Below are 27,523 nucleotides of genomic sequence, written 5' to 3'. Positions count from 1 at the left end.
GAAATTTGGCCAGGCTTTCATTTTTGCAAGCATTTCAATAACAGCAGTTTAAATGTTAAACTAGACCCAGCATGACAAGAATAGTTTCACTGGTTTAAATGTTTATTCAGAATTGTCTAAAGACCAAAAACCACAGTCACAGAAATGTCCTGTGTATGTTTGAATGTTATTTTACAATACGTAATGAAAATAGTAAAATACTGGTGCTTAAAATGTTGAACCTGAGGTTGCATGTGAAATATTAAAGAAAAAGCAAGCAATTTAAAAAGAAAAAAAAATACACAAAATTTTACCAATTAAATCTTTTTTATTAATTATAGAAACATACAAAATTATATATTTTGGAAACTGACTAATTTCTGTACTCATTTTGTTTTATAGAAAAAAATGATCAAACTAGTCAAGATAGTATATGAATTCTGTGTGTACAATATTTTACATGACAGAGAAAATAATTAGGAATTACTGACCCTCCTTTACCAAACCAGAGCGAGTTGGAGGTCTCTCCTCGAGCCTATGCAAAAACAGAACAAGAAGAATAATCTCAAACACAGAAAAACGTTGTTTTCAAGTCTGTCCTTGCAGTTTTTTCCCTCATCCTGTATGAATTCGATAGCACAGCTTTTTTTTCCCGGGTCTTACAAACTTGCTTTCTATGATACTGTTAAAGAGAAAAAACAGGTCTGAGCCAGAAATGTCAGTTTTGGTCTTGCAGTCGTTTTGGACACGGTTGACTTAACTGACCGGCTCCATGACATGGTTACTATATCCTGTCTAAATGGGTTTCATTCATACCTTTCAGGCAAAGGACGAAGACGACAAGATCAAGTCTGAATCTGAAAGATGTAATCTTTTTATTGTCTAATATAGCTTGACTCACGAAGAAATAATAATGTTTTGGATATTTTTCATGCTGACAATAAGCAGCTTTATTGCTCCTTTGTCTGAAGTCCACTAAGTACCACATCTTTCCTTCATTTTTGATGGATGCCTTGACCAGAATCAAGCTGTTCACAATGGGTAAGAATCATTATGTATGTCACATCATTCATAAATCACTTTCACAACTGGAATCACAAACAAATATAAAATATAAAAAACCAAAGCATCAGATTGACTTAACACACACAACAGACTAAAACTAGTAAGTCCCTACGTTTCTGTTAGTTTTGTCTTTTTTTAAACACTTACTATAAAAATTGTTGAATTTAAAGAGACAGGAAGCCTTGTTATTGCCCCTAAATACTGTCAATCTGCAATCAAGAAACCTCTTGACAAACTGGGCTTAACTGGAGAGCTATGCTATGAAAACCTTGGTTGTTTTGACTCGTAGATTCAAAATAACCAAGAAACATTTGTAAGCTGTGAAATCTTGTCCCAAAACTGGAAGAGCAGATTACATTTTACACATTTAAGTCTTTACACTTTATTGCATTTAAAAAAGAATGAGGTTGATAGGTTTTAACTTCCACAAAATAAAGACAGAACAAAATACCTACCATAGCCTTTTTGCAGTGGCTCTGAAAGTTCGTTTTAAAATTTTAGCCTTCGCTTTTTAAGACTTTGATGATTCTGCAAGGGCAGAATCGTCTCAGAAGTTAATTGAATATTTTATAGTGGGTTTTATCTTATATGGCTTCTCGAGACCCACTTTTATTTGTTTTCTTTTCAAAATATTTTGTGCTTTTACCTGTAAGATATGTTACATACATAAACCTTAGTTACTTATTCATGCTACCCAAACATCAAAGCAATAAAGCTGCCATTTGTAAACTATATTTCTAATCTTTAATTCTTATAAAAGTGCAGGCTATCAGGAAAATGTGGGACAGCTCTTGCAAAATACAACAGAAGGGATCAAACTGCTGTAAAGATGAATAAACAAAATGAGAGTGTCTGTAATGTCAGACAGGACTTCACCGATTCGCAAACGTTCAGGCTGCACCTACCTGTCAGCATGCTCCAATGATGGCCGAGCAAAGTGCATGTGAGTATCGCTATGGCAATGACATGAAACTGGAAAGAAAACAAAGTGGGTCGGCACAAATAAATAAAAAAAATAAAGACAAGGAAAAGGAAGCCAAATGAACATAAAACGCAAAGAAACAAACATCAACAAAACATTGAAGCAAGTGATTAATTCTTTGCACAACAAAATTCAAAATGTAATGATTAAACAAAATATGCAAGTGAAAACCAAGCAAGCAAAAACTGAAAAGTGCTCAGCTAAATCAAGCAGTGTGGTGCTTCACCCAAACTAAAATAAAAGCTTGCCTTTTGACAAGTATTAATATTTTAGGAAAGCTGAAAGGTATTAATTATAGAAGGCATATGGCATCATGTCTGTTGCCTGGTGAACTACAAACTCAGGATCAAAATAGACTTCAGGAAGTCGCCGTACATATCTAGTCTGCCCATCAATATTGCACAGCACATAAATATTTCAAAGACTTGGTAGAAACTTTTAGAGTCTCTTGAACTGGTCCATTCTGAAATTATTGTCTGGAAATTAATCAAACTAACACAACAGAACAGAGTCACTAAATTAGAAAGAATGGTGGTGAAAATACGGCAGCAGGAAGCTGATCAGTGAGCTTACCTCTCGTAGCTGGTCTAAGACCTTGTTATAGAGCCTGAGCCAGTTCTCTTTGGCTCTGATGGCTGGATCCACTGGCTCCTTTGGCTCCTCTGGTACTGGAGGACTAAAGGAAGAATATTTTATATTTAACAATAAAAAAAAAAGCAATAGTGCACCGTAGTGTGGTGCTCAAGCTGCAGTAAGATAAAAGGGAGAGTGAAGGATAGTGAAACATACTCTTTGTCAAGGATACATTTCAGAGCCAATGTAGGAACAGTTCTCCATTTTTTGCTTTTGGCATGAGTTTTGACAAAATTGGTACTCACAATATTGCTGGGTTGCTGATATACAATTGGGATCAGATTAAGTTTTCTCAAACAACAAGATGGTGAAAAAAACTGTTGATCAAAATTGATCTTCTAATCAGCCAGTATGAACTTCTGAGCTGTAAATGCAACAAACTTCTCTACCAATGAACAATTTTATTCTAACGAAACTCAATCTAGTTCCGTGAGTGTGTATGTAACGCATCTGAAATTACATCCCTCTTGTACCCTGTAGTAATGGTTTTGTTAAACATTTAAAGCATTAATTTTTGAATAAGATTGATATCAAAAGAATATTAGTTAAACTGATTACTGAAAGGCTCCTAAAATCTTATTTATTTATTTATAGTCAATCTTAGATTTACTCTGAAAATTACTTTTGATTTAATTCAATTGAAAAATATTAAGAAGAGGTGGGCATTTATTGTATCATTTATCATTTACCGTCATAAATTTTGAATTTCATAAAAGTTTGGTTTGTTGTTGTCACAATAAAGTCCCATTAATGCTTTTTAAACCCACCGGAACTGTCTGAATCATCAGGATTATTAGTTATACTAGTTTCTCCACTGTTTGTTCCAGGAGAACACCGATAAATAATAATAATTTAAAAAATATAATTAATTGCATTTTCTGTGTGTAGCTTAGTGATAAAAATTAAACTAACGTTATGTGGTTGGTGTCCAAAGGAAGCGTATAACAAATGGTGTGTTTTTCAAGAGCAGCTACCAAAACAAGAAATGATGAATAGTTTTTATCGTCACTTTTATTGGTGTGACAATAGGACCACAAAATATTGTCATAAAACTTTAAATCCATATCCAATCACCCCTATTAAACAGACACAAATCTAGTGTGTCTGTTTAGTGATGATCTGAATCATCTGTTCACGATTCAGTTAATCAATTCCATTTCCATTCCCAACATTTCTTACCTTTCAGGTGGAATCTCTTTTTGCTCTTCAGGTGTCGGCGGTCTGCTCTCTTCATACTGCTCCTCTTTCTGCTCTGCAAGAAGTTTCTCCTCCTGTTGAGCAGGAGGAGTACCAACTTCCTTCATCTCATTTTCTAACCACTCTTCCTCAATCGGAGGCGCCACATCCTCAAGACTGGTCGGCTGTGTGGTAGCGGGTTCGCTGGCGTGTGATTGTGGCACCTCGGAGGGCGGGGGCTGCTGGGATGGAGGACCCGTGGCAGTGGAGGGCAGCTGGGATGCCGAATTAGCCATGGTGGCCGGGTGTGAAGGAGGGACAGAGTTTGCTGCAGCGGACTGGTGCTGCTGAGGAACGGCTGACGTTGGTGGATAAGCTTGTGGAGGCTGGGCAGCGGGAACTGATGACAGGAATGAAGAAGCCAGGCCTGTGACTGCAGCAGTCAGAGGTTTGGCCATTGAGAAGAAGGATGTGGCAGATGGGGCTGCTTGAGGTTGAGGTTGTGTCTGGGGTTGTTTGGGGGGCTGGACCGCTTGTTGGCCAGTAGGGGGCAGTGCTGCGGGAGGCTGAGCCTGATTGGACGTTTGGTTGGGGGGTTTACCTGGGGGCTGTTGGTGTATAGAAGACTGTTTCTCCAGAGGAGGCCTGGAGTTGGGTACGTCAAGCATCGGCGGTGCGGTTGACGTTGGAGTGGGAGTGAACGGCGGCTCAAGGTCCTCACTGAGGGTCCCGTCCAGGTTGTACAAGTCCTCATCATCATACATCATCTCCTCATCCTCATATAGACCTTCCTCCTCCCCCTCATACAGTTCTCCGTCATCTCCCTCGTAGAGCGCAACCTCCTCTCCTCCGTCTTTGCTGTAGCCGCCCTCATCACTGTACGCCCCCTGGGTCTCATCGGGGTCCCAGTCCGGGGAGCCTTTGCTGTAGCTGACAGAGGAGTGGCAGGAGTGGTATGAGTCATTCTCGTCATACGGATCCCTCTCTCCATACTCTCCTCCGTAATCTTCTTCACTCAGCTGGCTGCTGCACCGGCTGAGCTCTGCAGAAGACGCATAGCTTCCAGTGGGGCTGGAAGGAAAGATAGACGACAGCAAGGAAAAGTTAGAATGCAGTAATATGTAGTAAACAGTCAGCCTCTTTGTGAGCTGTAACGTCAGAAATAATTATTAAGCGCTGTATTGACGCACTGTGACCGGAACGCTGTGCTCCCCACTAAACACCTTTTATGCGCATCTCAGAGCAGTAGAGAGAACTGCTGATGGCTAATCAATGAAAACACAGGAAGTACAAGGGTATCAGACAAGCAGCAAGAAACAGAGCAGGGCAGAAATATGCTGCTGGACAGCTGACAGAAAAAAAGGAGGAAATATCAAGAAATGAAACAACAACAACAAAAAACAAGCTTTGTACGTCTTGATGAATGGGTGCTATTAAAAAACTGAGCACAGGCTCCTAGAGAGAAAGGAAGATGATAGAGAAGATAAGAAGACAGCAGTGGGCACAAAACAGAAAGGTAGAGAGGGAGGGTGCACACGGAGCAGAGTGGATGAGATGGAGAGGAGGAGGTGTGGGGAGAGAGGGGGGATGCCCCTGTCCAATACACTCACACAAGCAGCTAATCTTATGTGCCGTATTGACCGTTAGACTGCCAGCTGAATTATTCATAGAGCGAGAGGTAGATGCATATTTTCATTCCCTGTCTGAGAGAAAAATCCATCAATAAACTTGCAATTGCACTTTTTTGAAATGACACAGCCCCGAAAATAACTAAGAAGGAAACAGAAACCGGTCTGGGTGGGCTCAAGGAAAGTTGACTAGTGAACAGACAACATCGTGAGATTTTATATTATAAATCCATTGAATTTGTTAATTGCAACCAGGCTCAGTTGTGTCACATATATAAAACTAAACTCCATTCAGCTGTTTTTGTAATGTTAAAAATGCAACTCAGATCTGAATATTTTCTGCAAAACGTTGCATTTCAAATTATTACCTAAACTTTTAGTCATTTCGGGAACTGAAAAGATTTTCTTTCTTACAGGCAAAGACAAACATTCTAATGAAAGTACGTATGACTAAATGAGGAAGGTGCAAACCTGATTGTCCTCTGATGGTGGTAGTCAAGATCTTGGTTGTTCCCAGAGCGTGGATACGACAAACTTCTGGAGCTCCGATGCTGGTGGCTGATGGGATACTGGTGGACAGAGGCATTGGGTTGGGACGTGCTGTAGTACGGAGGTGGAATGCTGTTACTGGTTTCACTGCGATAGTCGCTGTCCCTGTCGTCAACGGCGCTGTCTGGGTCCTCATCTACTCAAATGCACAGAAACAAAAGGCAGAGGGAAGCGAAGATGAAAAAGAGTTTAATCGCAACCAAACCATTCTTTCTTTCCAATGCTGTCTGGTTGTCACACTTTCACAATTGAACTCTCTACACATTATTTCTGAAAGATTTCAGACTTTTCAAGACTCAACTTTCCAGGGTTCACAGTCCTTTCTGTTTATTTTAAAATAACAAATGTTCACAATGCATTTATGGCAAGAGTTCTACAAAAGACATGACTCAAATGTCAAAGAAAGACAATGATAGAGCAAAGGAGGAAGAGAGGAATGGATGAATGAAGGAATATTTTCCAAACTGGAAAAAGACACTTTCTCCTGGCAACATAGCAAACATTCACATGTAAAACACATAATGAACATAAAGTTCAGAGCTTGCTAAAGAGATGCTTTATTTTTCTGTGGTGTTCATAGATCAACAATTACCCTCCCAGAAGGAAGTGCTTGTACAATTCTACAGAGTGAAGCAGTCAAAAGCCAAACTGGTGACCTATTAATCATTTATGATAATCAATCCTCATCTTTGGCACTCTGAAAGCCAAATGATGTCTGCGACTGTAGCACTGCTGACTCCTAAAAAGGCATCAGACTAAGTTTTGGATATCATCCCTGGTCCTGCATGTATCATTCTCTGAGAAACTTAATCTGCTCAACGTCTATCATTACCCCCTGCTCTTTCTTTTTCTTTTAAGCTAACAGAAATTAATAGCTGCAGTTGTGTGGGTGAGTCTGACAGGCACTTATATAACACCATCCCCTGATCACAAAAATGGGGGAGATGACAGAGAAAAACAGACCTTTTTTGTACAAAATGTATAAGTTTTTTGTTTTGACTGTGGCAGAGAAAGGAATAGTTAGAAGTAATGTTCTTGTCTTCCTTTTAAATCGACCGTAAATTAAATCTATTCCATGTTTAATAAGATAAAATGAAAACTGGAGAATAAATACCATTTTCCACAATCAGAAGTGACCGAAAGGTAGGTAAAATATTTTTTCTTTCAAAGGCATTTGTGTAACGATCAAAAATATAATTCAAAACAAATCTGTACTCAATAGGCATAATCAGATATTTTCTGAATCACTTCAGTAGATATTCACAAAGCAGTGCAATCTGCTTGTGAATCTCCATCAAGTTCAACATATGTGAACAATTAGGATCTACTTTTGAATCGTATCGCTGCTACTCATTCTTCAGATGCAGTGAGGCAATAAAAGTGATAAGGAAAAGACTTTTACTTTTTAATGATTCATCTAATTAACAGAGAACGTCAGATCCTGATGAGGCATCCTGACAGCCCTTTCTAAATCGATAGATTATGCTGCACATTGCAAAAGACCATGAAAAACTTTTCATTTAGAGATAAAAAACATTGAGTACAGAATACGGTGCACTTACTTTGCTGATCTCCCCACAGACTCCAGTTACCTGCAGAGAAACAGGAGAGGGTTTGTATTGATCTTGACCTGAACTGGTACTCATACTCCAACACACATTCCCGCCATCAGTGCATCAATGTTCCCCAATGCAGGCAGTGAATGGAAAGAGTCTCTCTAATTGCCTCAGACAGCTGGCTCAGCGAACTCCACAGACTGGACCAACAGCAGAAAATCGCAGGCAATCTCAAGGAGCTTGACTCCAGACATTTGATAGGATTATTGATCCTTTATGGTGCAGTGAACAAGACCTGTTTCCCCTCTAACACACAGCAACCCATGTGTGGCCAAACATAATATCAGAGGCTGAGTTAAAGCAATCTAATTACACCTAAATGGATCATTTTCTGTTTTGTACAATCAGCTGCAGGTTACTTACAACACTGGGTTCCTGGCGCACGGAGAGGGCGTTCCTGTTCCTCCTGGTATGAGTACTGCATTTGACAGAAGCAGTACAGATAAAAACTTATTATTAAACACGAAGTCGGCTGGGGATCACAAAAATATGCATCATATATAAAGTTATGCACACAGTATCTTGGGAAATAATAGCCTTTCTTATATTTTGTCATCTTAAAGCTACATCTTTCAATTTATTCTACTGGAATTTTATATTAACTATAAAATGGATCAGCAAGAATGCATCCCAGAATATTTCCAACCTGACACCTGAAAAGCTTAGCATGCTTCCCAAACCTTTTTGTATGATATTAAAAAAAAGTGCTACCAATTTTCTTTCCAAATTACAGAAAGTCAAGAAAAGGTTTAAGTGGTATCAACATTCAGGATTTTCCCCCAGAAAACTTGCTAAGCCCAGTGGTCAGGACGCTGAGGCGGTCCACCAGCAGTCCAGTGTTTTGGTATTAAAAGATGTTAAGTAGACAGGAAATGTAAAAATATTTCTGGGTAATTATTTATGACGTGACAACGCCAGTGAAACGCTATTGAAACCCGCAATTAATCTTTAATATGGCATCGTATAACTGGAAAAACACTACTACTACTACTAATGAAATAATATAAAACCAATGTGATGCAAGACTACGAGGAGAGCATGAAACCTCCTAACCGGGTTGAATCTGCATGATGAGGTTAGCGCTGGTTATTTTCCTAAAAACATAAACAAGCAACTCTTAGCCTGGCGGGGGGAGGGAGGAAAACGACGACTAGGAAAGCATGGCGCCCGCCAGGCTTATGATACCCTGGGGGAAACCCTGATCATTTATGCAAAGAACTGTGGAAAGTGAAGAAAGCTTTATGGGATTTTAGCAAGTATGATGCAACCTGCTCTCTGGCTTGTGCCTGTACTGCAGGATTATTTTGGCATGTTAAAACAAACAGGCTGGCAGCTTACATCTTGGTCCCTCATGGCATTGAGCTGCTCCAGTTTTTTGGCCCAGTAGCGTGCCTCATCTTCAGGGATATCTGAAAGCAATCATTCGGTCAAACTCCAGCTGACAAAATCTCTCAAAATAAGGCTCATCCAACTGAAACCCTTTGAATAATCCCACACAAAATTACCTATAAGATAACACCAAAACACAGTGGAAAAACATCAGCCATACTTTGGCCTGGTTCTGATGGTTCATTTTTTTAAACAACACAGAAATACAGCTTTGGCTTGACCTCACAACTCTACATTTAAAACTGTCCTGTTTTACTTACAGTCTCAGAGGCAACTTTCTATAAATAGGCAGAATGTGCCTATTGGATATTGTGCATATTGAGGAGTCAGGTGTACATTATTGATTAGAGGAAGAGGAAACAGGATAGAAATAACACCTAATCAATGCGAAGGGGATCACTGAGAAGAAAAAGGACACAAACACTTCTCTTGGGGCAAACTATACAACTAAAAGTGGGTCAGGGTAATTAATCAGCTTTTTTTCCTGCTCATTTGTCACTATTTGCACTGAAAATATACATAGTATATTTATTTATTCATTTGTTCCAAACCCACTCCAAGTGATTTCACTGAGCAGACATAGATAATTACTTGGGTAACTACAGAAAGATATGAAAGATTTGTGTCTGTTTAATAGGGGTGATTGGAGATGGATTTAAAGTTTTATGACAATATTTTGTGGTCCTATATGCATTTTACTTCTACTTTGTTAAATAATGCTTTTCTTTCGTGAGAACAATTCCTGCTACTCTACCCACACTTGGTAGTCTCACCTAGTGGCAGTTCAAAGCGTGTATCAAGCAGCACCAGGTGTAGAGTGGGATCTTTGGTTCCACAGATCTCACTGTCAGCCATGATGACTTGAGAGTCCAACGTGACCCACTCCCCAGGACCTTCCTGTGTACACAAAGATTGCAGGTAATGCAGGAATAAAAAAAATTGCACAAACCATTGAAGAATGCAGTGGTGGTCGTGACGAACCTCATTTGACTGTCGGATGCTACGGAGGGGAATCCACACGGTGCCGACCATGGTGTCCCAGATTAATCCTTTGTTCCACACCTCCACTGTCAGGCCAAGATCCAGCCTGTTGATTTCACTACAGGAGAAAAAAATAAATAAAAAAATGTACAAATATTAGGATATCACGAAAGCTTAAATTTGACAAAATAAATAATCAAAACAGAAGTAGAAACATGGAAACAGCTGGTCGACAAGTAAAAAGGGTTTGATTGCTATGATGCAACTAAAGACATTTCCTCTGGATTTTATTCCACCCCCACATGGATCAACTGCGTCAACTTCCTGACTGAAACCATCTCAGAAAGTGGGTCTTGAGCCATATGTTTGGTCCGCATTAGGCTTTGCACGAGTGCTTTTACATCTGCACAAATGTCCAAACAAAGTCTGCTCCGTTTAAAGCGGACCAAATGTGTCAGTTGTGTGAATACACCTATTTTTCGTTTTCACTGTGGCTAACATATAGGCTGAAATGTTTGAAGCAACTCTACAACAGTCCAATATAAATCCTATATTAGACAGCAGAGAGAAAGATGAAAAGTGATGAAGGAGTGATGACTAAGGGGAGGGAGGGAAAAGGTGATTTTATCGCTTGCCTGGAGGGACAAAGACGGAAGTTTAATTAAGAAGTAAGGGGAGTAGATTCCCTATATCAATGTTACTCATTTTTTTCTGTAAGTAAGAGAAGTTTGATTTAAAGCAGTGACTGGGGGAGAGAGGGACTCAGTTTGAGGGAGAACATGAGTCCCTCTCTGTAGCCCAAATGTTACATAACACAGCTCCACTGATGCAACCCCAGTACAATGCTGCACGCCTCCAAACATCATACAGATGCAGAGGACTCCGCAGTAATCCTGCCTGCTGCAGCCCACATCCCGCTAAATGATTCTCACCCTTCACCGCCCATATGCTGCTACGTCGTCAACACTGAATCACTCCAACAGCCAAATATTCACTGTTGTGTAATATTAGCGCTTGCAATGAGATACCATTCAATATCTATGAAAATATAAGATGAAATAAAAAAAAGATAAAAGGAGAAACATCTAGTGTAGAGAAGAAAGCTGCAGAGAGAGAATGGAGGGAGAGGAAAACAGGAGCATTGGGGTTACTACAGAATGGGGAGAGAAAGAGGTGAGACCAAGATGAAGATGAATGGGGTTTATGCAGGGGACGTGATAAAGAAGAGAAAAGAAGAGGTGGAAGGAGGCCAAAGTTAAGAACGAGAATGAGAGAGAGGCAGAAGTATCAGATGAAAAAGAGTAGGAGACAGCTGATGAAGGTGGAGAGGAAGAGCTGCGAGAAACAATACTGGGATAAAGAGCACTTAGGATGAAGAAGTGGAAAGAAATAGCGACAAAAGCTGATAGAAATCAAGCAATCGAGCAGCAGTGGAGGGAGAAGCAGAAGACGGGTGAATGAGAAGAGGCTTGTGATGAAGGTGTGTGTGTGTGAGAGACAGAGAGAGAGAGAGGACACGGAAGGACTCACAACATGAAGTCCTGCTCCCAGCAGGGTAGGTTGCCCCTGACAGCGATGGTTGTGCTCTTCACATTTTGCACTTTTAGAGTCACATAAGTGTTAAACTTTTCTGCAAGGAGAAGAACAGAAAATATCAGATGGAGAAAATAAATCTGCATTTTACAATCGAATATACATTCTGTTCAGCAACACGATCGCTAACTCTTTTCTAAAAGATCTAGCCATAAACAAAACACAGATTCCTCATGCACCGCCTCTTATTATTTTGGTGAACCGAGGCCTTACCTTGGGGTCCATCCAGCTTGGCTTTCTTCACTGTGGGAACACAGAGAGGGACATGGTGACACACAGGAACACCATCTGTTTTCATGCTCACATGTCTTCTGTTTTCATACAGAGAGGGCGAACCAAGGAGGTTTGCAATGTACTAAAATAGCAGTCAAGGCAACATGTCGGAAATTGAAACAAAACCTTTTTAATAGAAGAAAATTTAAAAAATGTTTCTTCTGTTTAATTGTATTTTTAGTGAATACTTTGGTAGTGGAAGGAAGTAGTTTTTAAAATTTCTTTTACAAAATAAATATCTGAAAAAGTGTTGTATGCATTTTGTATGTGTAATCATATGCTGTTTCGACATCCCGATATAAAATCCTGTGTGACCAGTTGCCTTTAGACAGTCCAGCTGCTCTGTAAAGGTCTCTCAGGGCAGAGGTCATCATGTTAAGGGTCCTAGTTAAAGTAGTGTAAAGTCAAAGGAAGCATGTAAAAGAAGGAGCTCTGATCAGATCAAAACCTAACTTTTTGGTCTAAATGTGATAAACAATTTGTATCTGTGATAGAATGCTAAGCATCATCCTGATCACAATAATGCATGGTGGTGGCAGCATCATGCTGTGGGGAATGTTTTTCTTTGGGAGAGTTAAGAATGCAGAATATTAATGTCTACCTGTTACGTGAAGCTCAGGGATCAGATTAAAATACTGAGGGGAAAGTGGAAGAGTTAGAGTAACCAAATTGATAAAGAGAGTTACAAAATGCTTACAGCAAAAACGTTTTGAGGGAGAAAAAACACAGGGCTAACAGGGGGGAGAATCAGACAAAGACAAAAGGGAACAGATGGGTATATATGCAAAAGGTGTAACCAAGAAAATGAGGAACAGCTGGAGGGAAAACATAAGCACAGACGAGATGAGGAGAAAAAAACAGCTGTCCTGAGAGTCAGGTTGAAGGAAGGAAGAAGATAAGCAGGAGGAAGCGAGAAAATATAACATAGGAAACCCCTGAAACTAACAAACAATAACAGAAAAATAAACTAAATCTAATTGCACAATAGTAAACCAAGAATTAAAACACACAAAGGAATGAAAAAAGGCAAAAATCTAAGTAAATGAACAAGGAAAGGAAATTATGAAACCAGAAACAAAAACCAAGATGTTAACACTGGCACACTTCAGATTTCTAATGCAAAAAAATGATATTAAAAAAAACATACTTGATATTCTTTCAACCTTACATTTATCCACAAATTTATAGTTTAACTCACAAAATTTCAGCAAAATATCATGAGTTTTATCTAGACTTTTAAGACACTTAGTGAAAATTGTCAAAATATTTGTTAGAACAACTTCAGCTTAAAATCTGGGAACAAGTTGAAAGTAAAAAACAAAAAAACTTACAGACCTAAATATAACAATAAGTTTGGCTGCATTGCAAAATGTCTTTTTTACTTACATCATATTACTGTGCAATGCTAACTACTAGCTTCAAACATATAATTTCAGTTCATTTCTGCAAGTTAGCTTGTGAGAAGCAAATTGTTTATTGTAATAGGTATTTAAGAAAGTACTTCTTTAAGTCCACTATAGAAAATATTGACAGTTGACAAAAAAATATATTTTCATAAAGGTACCTTTTTTCCATAAGCAACTCATATATAACATAGAACCTAAAAAATATACATATTATCACCACAAAGAGGCAGAGGTCACCAAGCACACTCAGCATTACATAAGTGTGTGTGAGGAATGCAAACAGACAGTTATGCAAATGCTGACTGAAAATATGATTCTTTATGTGCCCTGATGTTTCAACAACTTAGATCACATGGGAAACCATTTCCAGTGCTAAACATGGATTTCAATGTGCTCGGAAAAGTAAAAAAAATGTCAAATAGCAACATGCTCATCTCATATTAATTATTCAGCCATGAAGACGTTTATTACTCTGTATCTATTATTTAACACATTTGGAACAAATTTCTCTCTTTTCCTGGCATTAAAGGCAAATATAACATTCTAAATCAAACAGTATCTGCCTGTGGATTTTTCTGTGTGCTCTGTAAGCCTGGGCTCCCTCTCTGCAGCACTGTTTTACCAGCCGTGACGTAATTCACACATGCATTTTTAATGCTTCACTACCCACTACTCTCAACCGCGTACACTCTAGGAGGTCCTCACACACACACACACACACACACACACACACACACACACACACACACACACACACACACACACACACACACACACACACACACACACACACACACACACACACCACACACACACACACACACACACACGCCTCACTGCAGATGTGTGCATGCCTCACATGGACATGTTTACAGAATAAGATATTAAAGTTCTCTGTGGTACATAAAAAACCTGAGCTTTTCTATCTTTAGAAATCTACCAGAAACACAAATTATAACCCTTCTCACAATTTTCTTACATGTACAGTACCTACATTATAACCAGTCACCATAGTAGCAAACACAAAGCGAAAACGCACAATTGCCCTGAGTCAGCAAGGTACTTTTCTATTTTCCAAGCCTTTTTTTGTGTACCAAGCACCCACTGGAGATAAACCTGCAGCTTCTGCCATGACGCCTCATGATGGAGTCACATGCTAAATGCAGTGGCTCGCTCCTTTGCTGTGCACCTGCAGCAAGGATGGGAATTACATAATCAGTGCTTTCATTCAGCCTCGGCAACCTTGAGGGATGCTCTGCATGTTCACGACAAACAAGACATAAAGATATTAATACAGGGTAAAGCGTGTTGTAAAAGTATTCAGAACCCTTAAACTTTTTCTTTTGCAACAAACACAAACTTCATTTTATGTTTTTAGATTTTATGTGTCAGTAGTTGATAATTATGAGGTGAAAGAAAAGTGTTTGGTTTCTAACAAGCGTTTGTATTCAGTTCTCTTGAATAAATTCAAGTGTAATTAATTGTTTTAAGTTGCTACCTAAGTGCAAACAGTCAACCTGAATGCATTTTGATCTGATTTTGAATGTTATTAAGCTTCTAAATCAACTTCTTAAGCTTTGAAACACTAACAGACCCTAAAGTTTGGGGATGCAACATGATAAAATATGAAAATGTTTAAGATGTGTGAATATTTTTGCAAGAAACTGTATACATTCATCAAAACATATATATATATGGCCATTTTATATATATATATATATATAGCGAGGCATTTTGGCACAAACTTCGTGGAGTCGTAAAAATTGTGGTAAACGCCACAAATTAGTTTTAAGATGAAATTACTCTGCTAGTAACCGAAAAGTACCTGCAGTAAATATCCTGCGTTATCTTCATTCAGGAATTTCTTCCAAAGACAGCACCGTCTGACTTATGAGGACTGGGCTGGTTATTGCCAAGAAAACCGACTGAACAGGAAATCAAGCAGACCCTTCATCTTGAACTGTCAGGGAAGATAAACTGGAAGAAGGTGGAGCTGACTTCAGCTGTTTCATGACACAAAAGAGGGACGCCTTCATTCAGACAGACAGAATCTTATTCTGACAGATCGCGAGAGAGAAGCAGTAATCCAGCTGCTGACAGCGACATCAGACTGTGGCTTTGTGTTCCAAAAGAAAGACAATAAGATGACCGGACATTAAAGTGGCAAAAGGTTGCCAAAAATTGCTCAGATTGAATATGCGTCTGTGCCTGAAATCTGCTTGGCTGGCAGATATGCCAACGTTGCCTATTCAGGAGGCACAAAGTGCCATGGAGGCCAGAAATAGCTCGAGCCAGGTAAGCATGAATGATGTAAGCGGAACAGAAAGAGGGCTCTCTGCCAAGCCTCGTAGTCTGCAAAAGCCAGCGTTTATGAATGAATGACTCTCAGGGTCTTTTTAATGACATCTGGGAGTGACTCAGAGCAGGAACAGTCAGTGGGTGGAACTGACGGGACAGGCTGAGGTGCAGCAGCATCTATTAAGCAGCTGGATGTATCGTGTCTTAAATAAAAACCTTTAAATTTTCTTTTAGCTTTTAGAAAGATTGCTGCAAGCTCAACTGATCTTTACAGCTTGTGTGTGAACAGATTGTTTCTCTATCAGGCATAAAGGTTTGGTGGATCAATAGTTATCACATGCAAATTGATGTTATTTTCAGATTCTATCCTCTGTATTAATGGTAATATGTATATGTGAGCTGAATATAAGACAGGGAAGAGATTCAAAAGCACTACAGTAACTCAAAGCACTATTTTTAGAGAGGCAAGCCCATTTGTTCACCTTTCTTTACTTGCTACTGGAAAGCAAGGAAATGAACTTCATTTGGCCTAGGTCAAACTCATTCTTGTTCACTGAAATGGCTTTTTAGTGGGACTTAAAGTACCCACGTCACTGCTATTATTTCCACCTGATCTTTTCCTTTTAGGACAACCCACGATAAAAAAGCTAGACTGTGAAAATTGTTTAAAAAAAATGAAAAAATAAATAAACAAGAGGAAAATCTTGTCTTATTTGATTTCACGTAAAAGAAATATCTAGAATTTTCAAACTTTTTGGGTCAATTTTTTTTTTCTTTTGGTTTTGTGAAAAAATGCTTTGGTTTATTAAATAAGCTTTCCTCAGAGACACTTGCTGTATTTAGATAACTAACTCTGCCAAACTTTGATCTTAAGTAAAATGTTGATTGATCACTTTAAAAATAAAATTATTAATAAAAAAGAAGGAAAAAAACATATCTTTTTAAAGAGCATATTGTACCTAACATTTTTCCTAACAACGTGAAAGTAAGTAGAAAATGACATTGTGCATCTGCATCAGCTTGGTTTGCTGTCTACAGTCAGGGACCTCACAGAATTCTTCCAAGGGCAGCAAATGGCCCCCGTGCCACATGTTGGATGAAGAATTCATGGTTACTGTCACAATTACATTTTTCATCATAATAGTCAACCGATTATAATTTATCGTGTAGAAGTACCTCTAAATTTATGATACTATAAGAATTACTACTGACTTGAAACATATCTACAAATAGAGACGGGGATTTGCTGAAGGCTATTTTAAACTGAAATCTATATATGCTTGACTCTTTATTCTCTTGCCACTTGTCTAGGCGTTTGTTGCTGAATCAGCTCTAGTCTGTATATAAAAAAATAAATACTCAGAAACGTGATGGAGAATACTGTGGAAGAGAATCTCCCGTTTTAGGTCTTTCTCCGCCCTTTCACTAGTCCTGAACGTGGACTCCGTCACGTTACCGCGCCAACTCTGCTTATTCATCCGACTAATAAGAGGTTTCAGTGACAGCATCAAGTGATTTTTGGGCGTGTGGTGACGCATGGCATTTTAGGGGAAGACGCGGAGTGGTCCTGAAGGGGTGTGCGTCGGGGGTTGCCGTAGACTTGCACCTCCTGCCGCCAGTATTTCCCTCGGTACGGCAGAGCGGCACAGGGGAGCGGCGAGCGGCAAGAGAGCGGCGCAGCGCGGTAGCGGCAGAGCAGCGGTGCAGCAGGGGCTTTTCCTCGTCCTCCTCCTCCTCCTCCTGCCCACGCATGAATGAGGAGTGGATGAAACACACACTTACACGTACACGCGCGCGCACACGCACGCTACCCGCAAAAGAACTAACAGCAGCCGGAAGGGAAACAGCAGCCTGCGCGATAATGGCCATGTATATTAGCTGATAATTTTACCATTCTTCAAAATGCCATTTAAAAAATATAAATATGTATAAAAAAAATAATAATAATAAATATATTTTTGGTACCGACAATGAATGAAAACAAAACGCACCATTCAATGAAATATTCAGTCAAAAGTCTTCCACCTTTGAAAACGCCTTCAGAGCTGCTAGGTTTTCTAAATGACCATTCAGCAAAGAACCTCCTGTGCTCGGACAACACTTTTTTCCAGGCAGCTGACAGTCAGCACTGTCGGGGACTACTGCTGCAGTTGAACCGTGAGCAGGTAACACTTCAGCAACATCACACACACGCACGGTCTGTTTCACTGGTTTCCCTCCTTACCTCCCACACACAGCAGGGACATCTCTGAAAGCGGTGCGAGCGTCCCCGGCTGTCCTCTGCTTGGTGCTCCGCGGTTTGTTTAGTCAGTCCTCTTTAGAGAGTCTTGGCCACAGGAAAAACTCAGAGCGACGGAGACCCGTTACCCAGAACCCAGGCGGCAACAAACTGACACCATCTCAGAGAGACTCGTCTGTCCTTCTGCGGGACTGTTGCTCCTTTGAAGACCGGACCGGACAGACAGGAGTAGATTCCTCGCCCCCCCTCTGCTTCCTCCTCTGCATTGCCTCAGCTCTCCGCCGCTGCTCCTCCTGCGCGCACAGCCATCTTGTTTCAGCAGCATCCACCGGGCTCCGGCGCGAGGACAACTCCCCCGTGCCTCGCCGCCCTGACGTCACGGTTGATGAGGAGCAGGCGGCGAGGGGGTTCGCTCCTCCAGAGGGCTGCAGGGATGCACGGAGGACGGGATGGGACTGTATAACATCATCGTGATGGGAGGGCGATGCAGTCTGCACTGTAAAACCCGGCGGGTTGATTCAGCTCAACCGCTCTGTCAAAGATCAACGATATGTCAGTTCACCATCACTACCAACTAGCTCTAAGTTCACTTCACGGAAAAACTCAGCTAATTTAACAGGTTTCTTTAATTCTAACATTTCTGATCATCAAAAAAATAAAATAAAAATCTAAGATGCTCAGACTGAATACATACTGTCTTTAAATGATGATCTCCTACCTTAATGGGATAAAAGTGACCAAAAACCTTATGTGAGAAAGTAACTGTGGCCTAATAGTTGATCATAAATTACCTGAAAATATTTTTTGTTCAGTTTCACTGCCCACACCCAGATCTATCAGATTCAGATGTTAAATAAAAACAGTGTTACATAATCTTAAGATATTTAGTCAAGAAACAATATCAGGATGGAAGGAGGTTGTCATTTCTAAAACTCCAGTGAACCATAGTGATGAGAGCCACTGTTAATCCATAGATAGAGAAAACATCTATGGATTTATTGAACTGCTGTTCAATAAAAAGTGGCTGGCCTATTTAAATTATTCGGAGAGACCATTGATGACTCATGAATGAGCTCAGAAATGCATCTAAAGCACAACAGGCATCACTTGCTTCATGCGCATGATTCAACAAAAAGAAATAGACTAGGCAAAAATGACATCAGCAGGAAGTTTCCAAGGTCAAACGCACAAAAAAAAACAACATAAAAAAAAAAACACTAGTCTAGTATTTGCCCAGAATCATCTTGAGAATCCCAAATTTGGGACAAATATTTGGGAAAGAATAAACAAAATGGGAAGTTTTTGAAAAGTGTATAACTGATTGCATTTTGCATAAATTAGCACAGCATTCCAGAAGAGGAACATCATACTGACTGTCAAATATGGTGGGACGGTGGTGACTTTGATTCTTCAGCGAAATTAAATCTAAGAAACAGAAAACCAGAAACTTAAATAACAAACTCTGCTGACTGATAAAGACTTTTTTTTTTATCATGTTGAATTAGTGACAGAAAATCAAGAAGCAAACTCTGAAAATCCCAGAATGTTATTTAAAATCAAACAGAAATGAATTGATGTGGAAGACAACTGGGTCTCAGAGTGAAGGGACTGAAACACAGACGAATCAAACGTTTTATTCCACTCACCAGCCTGACTGACCTCTAAGGTAAACATGATGAATTATTGTTAAATCTATTTATTCATTTTTTTTCTCAACAAATCTATTATTACCTTTTCAGACTGAAAAAAAAGAAAATGTTGAAACAACAAGTAAAACACAGTTTTACAGTGCAGAATATGGAGAGAAAATATACTCATTCACACTTTTCAAACGTTTATTTTTCATTCACAAAAAGTTTGAGGTGTGTGTAGGACAACCTGATCACGACTGTCTGTATTCTTTTGCTCACTGTCCAAGTCCATTTTCCTAAATCTCATTTAGTTTCCAACCTGGAAACACTACTACCTAACAATACATGAAAATTTATAACCTGATTGCATTTTGAAAATCTTGAACTGCATGTCAGTGAACCACAATTTGTGAATGACTTCTGGGGCTGCAGGTTGGCTCTGGGGTCTTGTTTTGAGACTGTTTCATTGGAAATAACTTCCAAAAATATGGTTGATTTTATTGACTGCTTTCTCTAAAATTGTCCTCAGATATGAGTGTGCATGGTTATATTTCCTTGCAACCTGTCCAAGGTGGATCCCACCCAATGGCCACTAAAGTGGCACCAGCTGTTTGAGACCTTACAAACAGCTGGTAGATGATGGATAATTGAATTACTTTTACTCTTGTTTGACTGTTGTGTATCAAAATCCTTTTCAGTGATCTACCTTTATTCCTTTCCTCACTATATTGCAGACTTTTGGACACACCAAACTTCCTTAAGTTTGGTGTTAAGGAACTCAATGTAAAGCAATTACAGTAGAAAGAAAAAGTTAAATCCCAGAGTCAGGAAAAGCTTGTCTGGTCTGGGAAATCCTTTGGCTCAGCACATTGGGAACTTCTTTGTGTCTGTGTTACCAAACAGAGAGTTTCTGATTGAACAAGGAGCTGTGTTACAGAGGAATACTAACTATTTATTAGTTAGTATTCAGTATCATTTCATGTCTAAAATGATACTGAGAACATTTTAGACATGAAACATTTATTGATAAAGCCATGAAATCTTGACTTCAAAAAACAACTTTTGCACACAGTGCTAAATGCAGAAAAACACCCAGAAATGATTAAACTCCAATATTTAAACTCAAGTTGTGAAAAATTAGGACATCTCATTATTAGTCCATTATTTCAAAAGAAATGTTCACATATGTGTCTAACTTTAGCCATGCTTGATAAGACATTAAATTAAGTCTCAAAGAGTGGTAGGGGCATTGTAAAAATGGAAAAGAAGGAATGAGTCAAGAGTATGTCAACCTCAATCAGTATAAATAGATAGGAAACATATCCAGCAATAGCATTCCAATTTTCCTGATGTTTAACCTAATTGGAATATTTTGGGTCATTGTCATGTTTCATATTGACATGTTTCTCAAACACCTTCTGATTCACCAAATTATGGTGATGGTTAGCAGACCAGGTCATGTTACAGCAAAGTCTCCCGAAAATTTGACAATTCCAAGATCAAATTGATTTTTGGCTGTTTTACTGATATGATCAGTAAAATATGACCACAATTGCTAATCAAATTGATCAGATTGATTCACATTACCATAAAAACACCTATATGTAGAGCTGAAATAAATTTCATAAAGATAATGCCCTGGGCATTTGCCCATATCATTCATGTCAGAAACCACCACTGTCTGGACCATTAAACATAGCAACTGACGGTAAACAACGCTCCACTATGAACACTGACCAAAGAACAACAAGCAAGAAGTAATTAAGCTGCTCACCATGACTGTTCTCAGCCTCTTTCCCAATGCATGAAGACACTGGGAGACAGTCCACTGCCATCATGGCAGAATTTACAGCTGCCACTTTGAATGAAAACAATCAATGAGTAATGCGCATGCTCTGCGTGCTCTTTCCTTCTTGTGTTTTATTTGCAAATTAAATAAATACCAATGTATATAATTAAATAAAATAACGATAGCTACTGCAGTGCATGCAGAGCATTACATGAACAAAGAATGGCTCTCGGTGAGGCTCCAGTCCTGTATTCTCAGTAGGGAGAAATTCAGAAGCCTCGTGAACGTCACCTCACTATATTGCAGACTTTTGGACACAGTGGTGTCCCATACCTGCGACGCGTTAGTCAACGCATCCGCACAATAATTCAGCGCAGTGAGTGACTTTTTTAAAAAAATTATTATTATTATAAATGCTTATGTGTCTCTGTACAGCTAACTTTGCTGGCATCTCGTCTAAGGGGCAGCTCACCTTTCTTTGAGCTTCTATTCTAAGTGACGTAAAAAGTTAGACCACTCGACCGAGACCAACAAAAACTGGTCTGCAGACCGGTCTACAACACTGCTAGCTTAAATGTAATATAGACCTTAGTTTCGAGAAACATAAAGCTTTTCATGTTGCATCCGATTATTTTTAAAAATGTATTTTGGCTTTACACGTTTAAGTTTTATGTATGTCGTCTGCCTCGTCATCAGTAAATATATTTTAGAAAGGATCAAAGTTATTTTTGCAATTTTACTAAAAAAAAGTTTTTTCTAGTAACACTGATTTTTAATCTTAGAAATATTTACTTAATTAGGAGTTGCGATTCAGACAACAGTTTGCAGTACCTGAAATAATCGCCAGGGGGAATAAAAGCCCAGCAGGAGCGTGTGGACCACTGCAATTACGGAAAGCGATGAAGTTTGTTGTTTACGCCTACAGCAGGTTGAAGATGGCCGCTGGAGACAACAGCGGCAGGCTTCCTTGCCTTAGTTTCTCTGGCCCGGGCCCTTTGGGGAACAGCCAGCCCAGCAACAGCGTTTTCTCAATGCCAGCATCCAACGGGGGAGCGGTCGGTGCAGCCGGTGGAGTACAGGGAACTGCGAGGCGACCCAACCCGCAGCTGGGGCCTGGCGGGGCAGACGGCAGCGGTGTCTCGAGCGGAGCTCCGCCGACTGCGCAGAACCCTCTGCAGCCGCCCGCTGCGGCAGGTGCTGCTTCTGCGGCAGCGGGAGCCATGGCCTCCCCGGCGTCCAATATGGTAAGCAGCGCAGCGTCGAACGCCTCCCCGGCCACCGCACCGAGCGCCACCCCGGCTGCAGCGTCCGTGCTAGTGTACAGAGAGCCGGTGTACAACTGGCAGGCGACGAAGAGCACCGTCAAGGAGAGGTTTGCGTTTCTCTTCAACAACGAGGTGCTGAGTGACGTTCATTTCTTGGTTGGCAAAGGTATGGGTGTTCAGAGAATACCAGCTCACAGGTAAGAGGATTAGCTTCAGCAGAAACAAATGGCTTGAAAAGAGCGAGCTGACCCCTCCTGTTGTTGTTGCCGTGGCGTGTCAGGTTCGTCCTGGCTGTGGGCAGCGCGGTGTTTGATGCCATGTTCAACGGTGGCATGGCGACCACTTCCACGGAAATTGAACTTCCTGATGTGGAACCAGCTGCTTTTTTGGCCCTGCTAAAGTAAGGAGTTTTTATTATTATTATTATTACTTTTTTAAATCTATGTTTTACTGCAACAATGTCTTCTGTTTCAGGTTCCTGTATTCTGATGAAGTCCAGATCGGGCCTGAGACTGTGATGACTACTCTGTATACAGCCAAAAAGTATGCGGTTCCTGCCCTGGAGGCTCACTGTGTGGAGTTCCTGAAGAAAAACCTCAGAGCAGACAATGCTTTCATGCTCCTTACACAGGTCTGCTTCCTTACCTTAGATTCAGGATCTAAAGCTCCAGAGGAGTGATATTTGTTGAAACACTTAGTTTCATCCATGTGTTCATTATCTGTAGGTTTATCAATGTATTTTCGTCCATTTGTTTGTCAGTCTCTTTGTCCATCTAACTATGTATCTGTTTATCCATCCATAGATGACAGTTTCATAGTGAACTTCAGCATTTACAATTCAAAATTTGCTGAGAAATTTGAAGAATGTGACTATGAAGTCCTGGAATTTGGGAATAGTTTAATGTTCTTCAATATGCATTTTTCAAAATAAGTGCCCAAGTCAAAACCTACAAATAAGACGGCAGATAAAACGGAGCCCTTGTAGGCCTTATTAAAATTTTGGTAATGATATGTTTGGTTTGTTTAACACAAAAGTGTAGAATACAAGTTTTTTTATTTGTTATTTTTGCTCAAAAATAAAGAGCAAACTCAACTTCCTCCAGGAGCATTCACTGCATTGATGTTGCCTGAAAATCAGATGATGCTTTCAAAGTCTGACAAGCTACCGTGTTGTTTTAGGCTCGTTTGTTTGATGAGCCGCAGCTTGCCAGCTTGTGTTTGGAGAACATTGACAAGAACACCGGAGATGCGCTTGCTGCCGAGGGGTTCACAGACATAGATCTGGGTAAAGACTCACTTGAAATTTTTGTCATCATTGCTTCAAGCTGCATTTAGTTATTAGAGTGTTTATGAACGTCACATTTATCTCCATCAGATACTTTGGTGGCGGTGTTGGAGAGGGACACTTTAGGAGTAAGAGAGGTGCGTTTGTTTGGCGCTGCCGTTCGCTGGGCTGAGGCGGAGGCTCGCAGGCAGCAGCTGCAGCCCACTCCCGAGAACATGCGCAAAGTCCTGGGAAAGTCTCTCACGCTCATCCGCTTCCCTCTCATGACCATAGAGGAGTTTGCAGCAGGTTAAGAAGAGCACAGTTGAACACACATTAACCGCATCTGTTTTACTTTCAAATCACTGCTCTGACACTGAAGTCTGTTTTTGGTTCATGCCGTTATCCTCCAGGTCCTGCCCAGTCTAATATTCTAACCGACAGGGAGGTGGTGAGCCTCTTCCTCCACTTTACAGTGAACCCAAAGCCTCGTGTCGATTTCATCGACCGTCCTCGCTGCTGCCTCCGCGGGAAGGAGTGCAGCATCACCCGTTTTGGCCAGGTGGAGAGCCGCTGGGGCTACAGTGGGACGAGCGACCGCATAAGGTTTGTTGAGATCAAGGATGCTAGGCCTTATATTACCTCATGTTATCTAACGTGCTGTAGGCTGGTTGCGACAAATGTCTTACTTATATACCAATAACAATAAAACATTTCAGCATAAAATGCAATCATTTATTTTTGCATTTTTGAAGCTCATTAGTGTGTGAATATATATAACTGATCTCTAAGAAGCTATTTCAAGAAAAAATTATATCTACCTCACTTTGTTTTACAGGTTTTCTGTTAACAGACGGATTTTTGTGGTTGGATTTGGACTTTATGGCTCCATACACGGACCTACAGACTACCAAGTCAATATACAGGTACCGGCCCAGTATTTACAGCGTCTTTTAAAAATATTCATGCCTCATACCTTGAGATTTGTTCATTTTGTCACATTAAAACTACAAACCTGTGTATTACTACAACACATAATTGTTGGGTGAGAGGAAAATATAATTGTAACAAAATCTGAAAAGGTTTATCCGATATAAATAATTTGATCAGACACTGTACTTCTATGAGGCAAATCTTTGCATATTTTTAGTGGTTTTATGCGATCTTGGGTATTTGTGCTCCGTTCTAGATAATCCACACAGACAGCAACACAGTGTTGGGGCAGAATGACACAGGCTTCAGCTGTGACGGGTCAGCAAACACCTTCAGAGTCATGTTCAAAGAACCAGTCGAGATTCTACCCAACGTCAACTACACTGCCTGTGCCACACTGAAGGTCAGCAAGAAGAGAGACGGAGAGAAATTACTAGTATGGGAAAGAGCCCACAGATTTGGAAGTGTTTACTCATCTTGCTCTGTGTGTGCGTCTGACAGGGTCCAGACTCTCACTACGGGACCAAGGGAATGCGAAAGGTAACACATGAGTCATCCTCCACCGGCACAAAGACCTGTTTCACCTTCTGCTACGCGGCGGGCAACAATAACGGCACTTCAGTAGAAGACGGACAGATCCCAGAGGTCATCTTCTACACATAGTCACCTCAGACGTCCCAGCAATCTTCCATCAAATGTGACAACCCGACACCAGCGCAAGGCCACACCTCAGCAGCCATACTGGGGACTAATCTGTCAGACTTCAGTCTGTTCCCTCCTCCTCACAGGGCGACTGTTACGGGAGGACAAATGGCTGGTAGAGGTAGATGATGTGGGTTATTACGTGAGACGAAGTCAGTCGTTTGACGTGCTCCCTTAGTGCTCTAGATTTATAAACCAGCTCCGAGAAGGATTGAGAGATGTTAGGGAGGGGGTCTCTCAGATTAATCACAGTATCTTTGTCACTGCTTCGGGTTGACAACATAAAGCTTGACACTGAATTTTTCTTAAGCTGTAGGATTCTCCTTCTGCTCCACCGCTTTAGCGCAAAGGAGACTCAACTGTATGAATGTACAGTTTATCAGATTTGCCAAGATAAAGTCCTTGTAGCGTTTTGTACAGAGTCGACTTTGCATCAACTGTAACTTCCACACACTGATGGACCTCATAGGCTTTCATGAAAACTTGTCAAATTTGAACCAAACTTCATAATAATGTCAAGAGTATGACTAAGGTGAGCGTTTTTCTGTTTTTTACTTAACAGTACAATCTGTGATATCTTGTGTCTTTGCTTGGTAGTTGCCTATACCCGGTATACATTGCACTTCTTGGCCTTGCCTTCGTTTATTTTGACGCTCTGTGGATGCACACTAACTCTTCAGATTTTTTTAAGCTTTATTTTAAAAGTTATGGCTGGAAGAGATTTTTTTTTTTCTCTTGGTGCTGAAGTTGATGGGTTGTATATTAAAGTGGCATTTATTAACATTATATATGTAACTTGAAATAAATGGCAATTAAATGAGGAAAAAAAAACGATGTGTAGCTTTTTTTTTTTATTAACCACTACCATGTACGATCAGTTGAATAGAAATACCAGAATTGTAGAATGAGTCAGAACTCGCATCATTGTATGTATATATATATATATATTTTTTAAACTTAAAATCACTTAAAATCAGTTTTTTTTTCTCTCTCTCTTTCCTTGAGCTTCTTACAATTGCAATTTAATTTAGCAATTTCTTTAATCCAGAACCGGTTTGATTTTTATATATTCTTTATATAATTTTTATGTGTGTGTGTTAGTTTAACCGATAAACAGGGTTTTGTGGTCAAAGTTTATTCCAAAAACATTGGCTTTGTTTGTTAGTAAGCATCTCTAACTCACTTGAGGGGACTTTCCTTTAGGAAGACCTATTCTAAACTTTAACTTCCTGGCTGATGCCTTTTTAGATGTTGCTTTAACATTTCTTCGTAATGCCATGTATGTTTTTTAAAAAATAAATAGCAAATCAAGCTAGCTACATTTTGTAGTTGTGATTAGGCTTTCTGCCTTGTTCCTTCAAAATGATGGTCATTAAGATGGTAAAAAAATATTTGGTCTGTATACTGAGGTCTTTTTTTTAATCTCTAAGCATAATTGCGTACTGCAATTTGGCTTTTAATTTTGAAGTTATAGCTTTGAGTGGTGGTCAAAGCATCAATATGCTTTTGCCATCAACATGCCCATTTTGCATAAACAATGTTTTTATACAATCTGAATATATGACCTTGGTATTTTGTAATTGCGACCAGGGATAATTGAAGCTTGTGGCAGTTCAATATTATTGAACAAGAGTAAATTCTCAATCAAAATCAACACTTTGTATTGGCTTGAAAATGCAATACTCTAAAAAAGTGCTGTCATATGGTCTATGATAACATTGTGATTGGATTAGACTTCACTCAAATGGTTTTTCCTTTACCAATATAAAGAATATTTTGCCATTAATGTCCTAGAATATATGAAAACCAAAAAACCTAAACTAACATTTTAAAGCGTATGAATAATGGTTTCTGAGACAGAGGACTCATGAGCTTGATGCTGTCCTGCCTTATTACAGAGAGCCACAAACCAAATAGCTCTGTTTTATAATCATGATCCAATTGGAGTGTAACTGAATTTGAATGCCTTTCTAGTTGGTCTGATTTGATTGTGCAGTATATTCCTGCATATAAATTGGATCTGTTTGTCTTCAGATGACAGTTGTTGTAAATTGTGACGATATAAATAACTAAACTGAAAGTAGCTGGCATTTTCTGTCAGACATTTGAGCGATGGGAGGATCTGTTACACA

The 27,523-nt window shown here is 39.8% G+C and overlaps 2 protein-coding genes across 2 annotated transcripts in view; one reads left to right on the top strand and one right to left on the bottom strand.

The window, feature by feature from the left end:
• LOC129361856 (protein unc-13 homolog A-like) overlaps positions 1–21,293 on the bottom strand; it is a 44,441-nt gene extending 23,148 nt beyond the window's left edge. Inside the window, exons 1-13 of the mRNA XM_055033014.1 lie at positions 21,213–21,293; positions 17,793–18,339; positions 11,805–11,834; positions 11,529–11,628; positions 9,999–10,116; positions 9,791–9,914; positions 8,967–9,037; positions 7,992–8,046; positions 7,575–7,604; positions 5,935–6,148; positions 3,839–4,906; positions 2,600–2,702; positions 471–514 (exon numbers count right to left, since the gene is read on the bottom strand). Coding sequence (XP_054888989.1) covers positions 471–514; positions 2,600–2,702; positions 3,839–4,906; positions 5,935–6,148; positions 7,575–7,604; positions 7,992–8,046; positions 8,967–9,037; positions 9,791–9,914; positions 9,999–10,116; positions 11,529–11,628; positions 11,805–11,834; positions 17,793–17,814 — 1,979 coding nt within the window. The 5' untranslated portion in view covers positions 17,815–18,339; positions 21,213–21,293. The remainder of the gene's footprint in view (positions 1–470; positions 515–2,599; positions 2,703–3,838; positions 4,907–5,934; positions 6,149–7,574; positions 7,605–7,991; positions 8,047–8,966; positions 9,038–9,790; positions 9,915–9,998; positions 10,117–11,528; positions 11,629–11,804; positions 11,835–17,792; positions 18,340–21,212) is intronic.
• An 833-nt stretch (positions 21,294–22,126) lies between these two features.
• LOC129362280 (BTB/POZ domain-containing protein 2-like) lies at positions 22,127–26,216 on the top strand. Its single transcript, XM_055033729.1, has 9 exons — positions 22,127–22,689; positions 22,773–22,892; positions 22,967–23,123; positions 23,672–23,777; positions 23,868–24,065; positions 24,170–24,362; positions 24,595–24,682; positions 24,946–25,092; positions 25,191–26,216. The coding sequence occupies exons 1-9, from the start codon at positions 22,127–22,129 to the stop codon at positions 25,350–25,352; spliced, it is 1,734 nt and encodes a 577-aa protein (XP_054889704.1). The 3' UTR covers positions 25,353–26,216.
• Positions 26,217–27,523: the final 1,307 nt, after the last annotated feature.

Source organism: Poeciliopsis prolifica, unplaced genomic scaffold (genome assembly GCF_027474105.1).
Source record: "Poeciliopsis prolifica strain line A6 unplaced genomic scaffold, Auburn_PproV2 SCAFFOLD008, whole genome shotgun sequence".
NCBI lineage: Eukaryota > Metazoa > Chordata > Actinopteri > Cyprinodontiformes > Poeciliidae > Poeciliopsis > Poeciliopsis prolifica.
Note: the sequence above shows the minus strand (reverse complement) of the source record. Positions and strands in the feature narration are given on the sequence as shown.

Bases quoted from the DNA above. Each gene is read 5' to 3' on its own strand.
- LOC129362280 (XM_055033729.1), top strand. From the start codon at position 22,127: ATGAAGTTTGTTGTTTACGCCTACAGCAGGTTGAAGATGGCCGCTGGA. The intron at 22,893-22,966 runs GTAAGGAGTTTT...CTTCTGTTTCAG, and splicing joins GCTTTTTTGGCCCTGCTAAA to GTTCCTGTATTCTGATGAAG. The intron at 24,363-24,594 runs GTTTGTTGAGAT...TTTGTTTTACAG, and splicing joins GGGACGAGCGACCGCATAAG to GTTTTCTGTTAACAGACGGA.